At 39.4% G+C, this 8,173-nt stretch overlaps 1 protein-coding gene across 16 annotated transcripts in view; it reads left to right on the forward strand.

Moving 5' to 3' along the window:
• OSMR (oncostatin M receptor) overlaps window positions 1–6,481 on the forward strand; it is a 95,598-nt gene extending 89,117 nt beyond the window's left edge. For all 16 annotated transcript variants that reach the window (XM_073993340.1, XM_073993341.1, XM_045393652.3 and 13 more), the window contains 3 exons: window positions 2,751–2,832; window positions 3,335–3,407; window positions 3,744–6,481. In XM_073993340.1, the coding sequence (XP_073849441.1) occupies window positions 2,751–2,832; window positions 3,335–3,407; window positions 3,744–4,319 (731 nt within the window). In that variant the 3' untranslated portion in view covers window positions 4,320–6,481. The remainder of the gene's footprint in view (window positions 1–2,750; window positions 2,833–3,334; window positions 3,408–3,743) is intronic.
• The last annotated feature ends 1,692 nt before the right edge of the window (window positions 6,482–8,173 follow it).

Genomic DNA, 8,173 nt, shown 5'->3' on the forward strand with positions numbered 1-8,173 from the left:
CTACTGCAATGAGGCTAGAATGATTAAACAGCAAAAACAAAAAATAGAAATGCAAAAAATTAATGTAATACTGAAATTGCAAAGTAGTGAATAAATGTTTATTCTGTTGGTATTTTTCAAAATAATCCTTTCTCTTTGTAAATTGGTTAACTTTTTCTCTGATCAGGAGACTAGGTTACTAAATAGAGATAATGAGGCACAGAGAGGGTAAGCAGTTTGTTTAAACATACAGGGTGTCCAAACCAACTGTAATTTGTGTTTTTATATTTGGACATTTGGCACTACATTTCCTTCTGAATTTAATAGGCACTACTGAATCATTTTTAAATCCTGAGTATGGAAGTAGATTATGTTCCGAAAGTTTCTGTTTAAAATTAGCCTGAAAATAGCTGAAATGTAAAAGATGAAAAATACCAAGTGTTGATGAGGATGTAGAAGAACTGGAACTTCCATACCTTGCTGATGGGAGTAAATTGGTACAAGCAGTTTTGGAAAATTCCTTGGTAGTATCTCCTAAAATGAGTATATATATACCTTAGATGTGAGAACCTTCATTCCTAGGTATATATGCCCCCAAAATGCCTACATAAACCCTAAAGAAATACCTAAAGATGTGTACTAGTGCAGTGATTGTGAACAGAACATAAAATTCACTATGCAAGGGAAAAAAATACGCCGAAAGCTGGTTCATGCAAGAAGCTGCCTTTCCTTTTGCTTCTAAGCAGACAGGTACAGTAAAAGCTTAAATATCTCCACAGGTAGCTACTCTGTGTTTGCCTTATCTTATCGTAGCCTCTCCTGGGAGGTGAATACATAATTAACTATTCTTCTGTCTCCTCCTTTTCTCTTGTGACATGTGGATAATCATACCCTCCCTCCTCCAGCCCACTTTTCCTCCAGCCCTTTCTCATTCCAGCCCACTTTTCCCCTTTAAATTGAAGCCCTCAGCATTATTGAAGCCCTCAACATTATCTTTGGAGGAAGACACAGACTACATAATGTTTCTGTGATTCTGTTTATTTCTTCCAGTCATGTCCTTCACCTTGGCAAAAGAAACTTCTAAATTGATGGAGACCTGTCTCAGATACTTTTTGGTTTACATCATCAAAAGTACTGTTCTTGAGAGCAAAGTTTACCATAGTAAGATTCATAAAGAGAGTTTCCTTCCCCTTTTTCTGGGGTCAGGGTTAATTTTAGGTCAGTTGTTTTGGCCCTCTCTTACCTTTCTGGGTCCTTTTCCCTGGAACCTTATGTTGCCTCATAGCACAGGCTTATGCATCTACCCAGGGCCACCTTTCTTTACAAAACTCCAACATTATCTGCCACACCACTGTCCCCAAATCAAGCCCCATTTCTTCCAGGGCAGCTAGGTGTGGGGTGGAGCATGGGGAGGGCAGAGGGGGCCAATGGATTGAACAGAATCATATGTTCAGTAACTTAACCCCCTAGATCCTCCCTGAGCAATTTACTTTTGTGAAAAGGGATGTTTACCAACCCAGCTGAATTATTATTTGGTGGAAATTGCAAGCAATGGGAACAGGAAGATGGTGTCAGTCTAGTAAGAGAGAGACACTCTCTAAAAGAAAAGATGTTTATTTGGGACTGAGAATTTCCGTGGAAATACTTATGCCAAAATAAACTATAGTAAACTATGTGCATATTCAGGGAGGTAAAGGAAGACAAAAGTTTTTAAAGGAAAAAAAAAATGAGGAGGATTATATAATTGCTTTGAAATAATTATCCTTGACTACAAAGATGAATAACAAGGGTGATGCCAGTTCAAGGTTTAATGGGAAGATGTCCTTGCAGAAGCATTGTGTGTGTGTGTGTGTGTGTAAGGTTGTGATGGCCTTTGTGCAAGGTTGTGGTTTTCGTAGTGGTTTTTGTTATCTGCATGACCTTCCCAGCTCTATTTGTCAGGGTTTCCTACCATTAGTGATTCCATTTTTATTCTAACAGATTTCACAATGGTCATTTGAAATAAATGAAGCACCAGTTGACATATTGGAGAAATAAACATAATCATTTTCCCAGATTAAGACATATTTAGGTAATCTGAGGCTAACTAGAAAGAGTGCACTAGTCAATTTTTGATGTGTAACAAACACCCTCAAAAGCTCCGTGGCATACAAGAACAAATATTTCTTTTTATGCTCATGGGTTTACAGGTCAGCTGAGACTTGGCTGATCTAGGCTGTGGTAAGCTGGACTCTAAGCTTCAGTCATGTTCAGGTTTGTTTCACGCATCTTCATTCTAGGGCTAAGGCTAAAGTCGCAGCAGCTACCTGAGGCACACGCTTCTCATGGTGAGGAACACAAGAGCGCAAGCCAATGTGTACATGCACATGTAAAACACTTAGTTACATTACAATTACCAACAGCCCATTGGCCAAGCCAGTGCACATGGCTGAGCCCCAAGTCAAGGGGCAGGAAAGTGTTCTCACCTACTATGAAGTTTTGGCAGGAGTGGAAAAGCATAATGTTAATACAGCAAGTCACGATGCAATCTATCAGAAGAGGTAACAAATGTGAGTCACACACTGTTGATGGCAAATGGCTTCCTGTGTCGGTTGGCTAGTTGGTTGGTTGGCTTTTCCCCTGAAGTCAGGCAGAACTCATATTACAACTTGCATACATAATTTGAGAAATAATAAACATGTAAAATTACTCTCAATCATAAACTTAATTTTATTCCTTTGAGGAAGGGAAAAGTACCTATTAAAAATGTCCCTTTGTTTTTCCTTGTTCAGCCTCCATGTTGATTCGTATCCTACTGCCCATGGTTTTCTGCGTCTTGCTCATCATGATCGTGTGCTACTTGAAAAGTCAGTGGTAAGTGTGTGAGGAAGGTTTTATCCAAGAAGAGGGTAAGAGAAAAATCTGGAAAGAGATTTAGTAAGATAGAAATGACATTGAATAATACGAAACAACATACAGAAAATGAAAAGGACAAAAGAGGCTGGGGTGAGAATATGTACTTTATTTCACTGTTTTGCTCTCCAGGTGACTATATGAGGAAACTAATCACCATTTAACATAGACCACAGAATTTTTTCAACAGCAGTAGCTAATATTTATATCTTACTTACTAGATGTTTGGCAGTGTTCTAAGTGCTTTATCAGTTAATTCATTTAATCTTCATGAGGACACTCTAAGTACCATAATTATCTCCATTTAGCCAATAAGAAATTAAAGCATGGAAGAACCAAGTAACTTGCTTAGTAAGTTACAATGCAAGGATTAGAAGCCAGGAATCTGACTCCAGAGTTCTTGCTCTTAACTAGTCCACTGTACCGTGAAATTCAGTCTCATTTTCCATTTTTTTTTTTCTAGGATCAAGGAGACCTGTTATCCTGACATCCCTGACCCTTACAAGAGCAGCATCCTGTCGTTAATAAAATTCAAGGTAAATGTTGGCAAATTGTATGTATATCATACACCTCTTAAGGACTAGCCCAGAGTGGGGGCTGTCAGAATCCTACTTTCCTAGAGCTCCTCAGGAAAATATAGCACAGTAAAAGCCACCTTTATACCCATAGCCATGAAATAGGTGATTGGAGCTTTGATTTCTTCTGTCAGGGGACGTCTTTTGGTTTTTAACTTCACCTCCAGGTTACTTGTGACCAGGAAGGAACATAAACAACACTGAAGCTCTAAGTGTATTTCATACGCTTAATCTACTTTGATGCATGTATGCATGCACACAAATGTCTATATTTACATATTTTTGTTTCCTTTCTAGGAGAACCCTCACCTAACAATAATGAATGTCAGTGACTGTATCCCAGATGCTATTGAAGTTGTCAGCAAGCCAGAAGGGACAAAGATACAGCTCCTAGGCACTAGGAAGTCACTCACAGAAACTGAGTTAACTAAGCCTAACTACCTTTATCTCCTTCCAACAGAAAAGAATCACTCTGGCCCTGGCCCCTGCATCTGTTTTGAGAACTTTACCTACAACCAGGCAGCTTCTGACGCTGGCTCTTGTGGCCATGTTCCAGTACCCCCCAAAGCCCCACCAAGTATGCTAGGACTAATGACCTCACCTGAAAATGTACTAAAGGCGCTAGAAAAAAACTACATGAACTCCCTGGGAGAAGTCCCAGCTGGAGAAACAAGTTTGAATTATGTGTCCCAGTTGGCTTCACCCATGTCTGGAGACAAGGACAGTCTCCCAACAAACCCAGTGGAGCCACCACACTGTTCAGAGTATAAAATGCAAATGGCAGTCCCCCTGCGTCTTGCCCTGCCTCCCCCGACCGAGAATAGCAGCCTTTCCTCAATTACCCTTTTAGATCCAGGTGAACACTACCGCTAACCAGCATGCTGATTTCATACCTTATGCTACACAGACATTACGAAGAGCAGAGCTGGCACCCTCTCATCACCAGTGGCCTTGGTCCTTAATCCCAGTATGATTTGCAGGTCTGGTTTATGTAAGACCACTACAATCTGGCTAGGTTAAAGGCCAGAAGCTATGGAACTTAACACTCCCCATTGGTGCAGGCTTGCCCTAGAAATGGCAGGATCATGGGAGCATGCTTACCTTGCTGCTGTTTGTTCCAGGCTCACCTTTAGAACAGGAGACTTGAGCTTGACACAAGGATATGCATTAACCACTCTACAGACTCCCACTCAGTACTGTACAGGGTGGCTGTGGTCCTAGAAGTTCATTTTTTACTGAGGAAATATTTCCAGTAAAAGCAATTCTTAGATTGAAGGCTTTAATAAAGGCCACAGGAGACTTATTACTACAGCATAAATTGTCAATGTAAATTTACTGAGCGTATTGAATGAAAAAAACTCAGGTGTCTGAGGCCAGGACAGATTTTAGACTTACCTTGAACGGATAAGAATCTATAGTTCACGGACACAGTAAAATTAACTCTGTGGGTGGGGCGGGGGGTATAGATCTAATCTAATACGTAAAATGTGTGATCAATCAACAAGATTTCCACAATTCTTCTGTCAAGCTTACTACAGTGAAAGAATGGGATTGGCAAGTAACTTCTGACTTACTGTCAGTTGTACATCTGCTCCATAGACATCAGTATTCTACCGTAATTTTTGATGACTACCTCAGAACATAAAAAGGAAAGTATATCACGTAATTCCATTCAGTGTTTGGTTCCTTTCCTTTCAAGAACTGGCTATAAACAGCCTGTTTTCACTTGGCATGCTTTGGACTCTGCACTACGTTGTCTGGGCCAAGATAACTCTGTCACAGTTACATTCATATTATGCTAAAATGGTAAAATGAAACCCATTGTTGGACATAATTCAGATATAACTAAAAAGTTCTATGGAGTGGGAAATTCCATGTTGGCTTTGGAGCAACTTTGTCTCCTCTGAACCAATATATTCCAAACTAATACATGCAAAGCACCTGGTACACAACTGGTATTTTAGTACATGTTGGTTCTCTTGGTGCAATCTCAGCTCACTGCAGCTTCCGCCTCCCGGATTCAAACAGTTCTCCTGCCCAGCCTCCGGAGCACCTAGGACTCCGGGTGCACACTACCACACCTGGCTAGTTTTTATATTTTTAGTAGAGACAGGGTTTTATCATGTTGGCCAGGCTGGTCTCGAACTCCTGACCTCAGGTGATCCACCTGCCTCAGCTTCCCCAAGTGCTAGGATTACAGGTGTGAGCCACCATGCCCAGCCTATTTGTCACATTATTGGTCACATTTATTTTTTATTTTTTGAGATGGAATTTTGCTTTTGTTGCCCAGGCTGGAGTGCAATGATGCAACTTTGGCTCACTGCAACCTCCGCCTCCCAGGTTCAAGCAGTTCTCGTGCCTCAGCCTCCCGAGTAGTTCTGATTACAGGCATGCACCACCACACCCAGCTAATTTTGTATCTTTAGTAGAGATGGGGTTTCACCATGTTGGTCAGGCTGGTCTGGAACTCCTGACCTCAGGTGATCCGCCCACCTCAGCCTCCCAAAGTGCTGGGATTACAGGCGTGAGCCACTGCACCTAGCCGTCACATTTCCAAACAAGCACGAAAGGGGTTCCTTTTTGTCTTCCTGCCTGCCGTCAGCATGGTAGAAATGGCTCTGCCTATGCTTATGCCTCTGGTGCCCAATGCCTTGCACTGTGCCCTTCAACACTATGAAGAGAAACAAGTAGCCACACCTCAAAATAATGTGGCTGTCAACTGACCTAAATAAACCTACACAAACCAGTACTTGCCTTTTGCTGGAAACATTGATTATGTGCTCCTCATGTAGTAGAAAGTGGTATCCTGATTAGTCTAACAGTTGTGTTAGACTTTAGGGCCAGTATTGTCAGCATTTATTTATTTATGTACCTTTGTTATGATGGGATTACATTTTTCATTTGAAACTTGTTCACAAAAATGTCAATGACATTGGTGACTGATTTGTACATATTTTTCATATAGTTTTGTTTAAAAAATAATTCACACAAAACCTTGAAGTCATTTTTAATACTGAAATAAACCTTAATTAAAATATTTCATCATCACATTGTTTTACCTCCCTCAATGAAATGAAAATCTAGTAATTAGATACATCACCTCATGAACTTACTAAATAAAAATGTAAATTCCTGGGTATGACTACAAACCTCTTAATCAGAATCTTTGGGGCATGGACCTGGAATCTATTTTTCATCAGTTCCCAGGCATTCATCTACACACTAAACTTTGAGAATCACTGGCCTAAATCAAATGAAGTCTTTCTGAAATACAACAACATGCCAATAGGAAATGCTGGGCTATGTAACGTTTGTCTTCATAATATCACTATGACCTATAGTCTTGACTGTAAACATTTCTTCTCCAATGGTCATAACCAAATAAATTCATTTTCAAAACCTTAGTTTTCAATACTATATGCCATCTTAACATGGCTTTAGGAAGTGTTATTCAGAAACTTTGAAATACATATTCATGTGTCAGAAAAATGGAGAATTTCAAATATACACAAAAGCAGAAGTTTAATAAACCACTATGTATCACCACCAGTCCCAATGGCCACTACCCATGACTGTTTCAGCTCCATCCATACCTCTGTTCACTCTTTCTCCTCACGTTTTGACGCAAATCATATCATGATTTCATGTAAATATCTGAGTTTTCTAAGCTCTACTTTTTCTAATATAGTCATACTAATTGTTAAAAATTGCACCTAAAATCACAGTAGTAATTCCTTAAAAATAGGATATTTGAGTGGTGGACGGCACTGGCATTAATGGCCTTTAAATCCTGCATCAGCCTGTGCATGGTCCTCACCTGTGTGTGGGGGACCTCAACAATTCAGGATGGGAGTTGGGACCTCTTCACACAACAGTACGACTTCTGAAACGCTTCCTACATTCAAACACCTAACCCAAACTAATTAGGGTCAACCTTGTTACCTACTAGAGTGTGTACTGATTAAGAACATCAAGACTTAATAGCTTATTAACACTTCTAAGAGTTCTGTTGAAAGATAAGCTTTCATCTCAAATTTACAAAGCATGTTAAAGCACTCTGCATAAAGTAGAAATTTTAAAACTCTGGAAGAGAGAAACAGTAGAAGAGAGTTTTCAGAACTTTCAGTTAAAATGTTTACAACACAATAGGTATATTCAATTTAAAAGCATAGTTGTTTTATTCCTCTAAGCATTAAGGGAAGTTTTAGTATATTTTAGTTTCTTAAAATCAATACCGAACTAGTACTGTATTTTTGAGTATTTTATATACTAAAGAGTTTTAAAAATGAAACAGTCTTTTCCAAGTTCCGCTGCATTAGGACTTTTTTAAAAGATCAGCGGCATGATGAATTTGTAAGTATGCTTTTTAGTTTATTTTGGGGCCAACTATATTTTCAATGACATATACAGTGGAAGACATTGGGAAAAATGTACAGAAATTTGCCAAACTGTCCAAAATGTTTCTTGAAGTGAGATATATATTTTACCATATTTTATTAACAGACCCTAACTTTGACACTCAACTTTATCCTCCAGAATTCGTAATTTCTGTGGTATTCTCTTTTGCCAGTAGGTAGCTGTAGGTAAGCTTATTCAATCCGGGCAGTTTATGTGTGAGACATCAGATACCTTCCACAGAGATGTCACCATTGTCATGCCATCATCACTCATATTGTACAGTATTTCCTCAAAAAATTCAGAGCTGTTCTATCTAAAGACCTATTTTC

The sequence above is a fragment of the Macaca fascicularis genome, chromosome 6, assembly GCF_037993035.2.
Source record: "Macaca fascicularis isolate 582-1 chromosome 6, T2T-MFA8v1.1".
Lineage (NCBI taxonomy): Eukaryota > Metazoa > Chordata > Mammalia > Primates > Cercopithecidae > Macaca > Macaca fascicularis.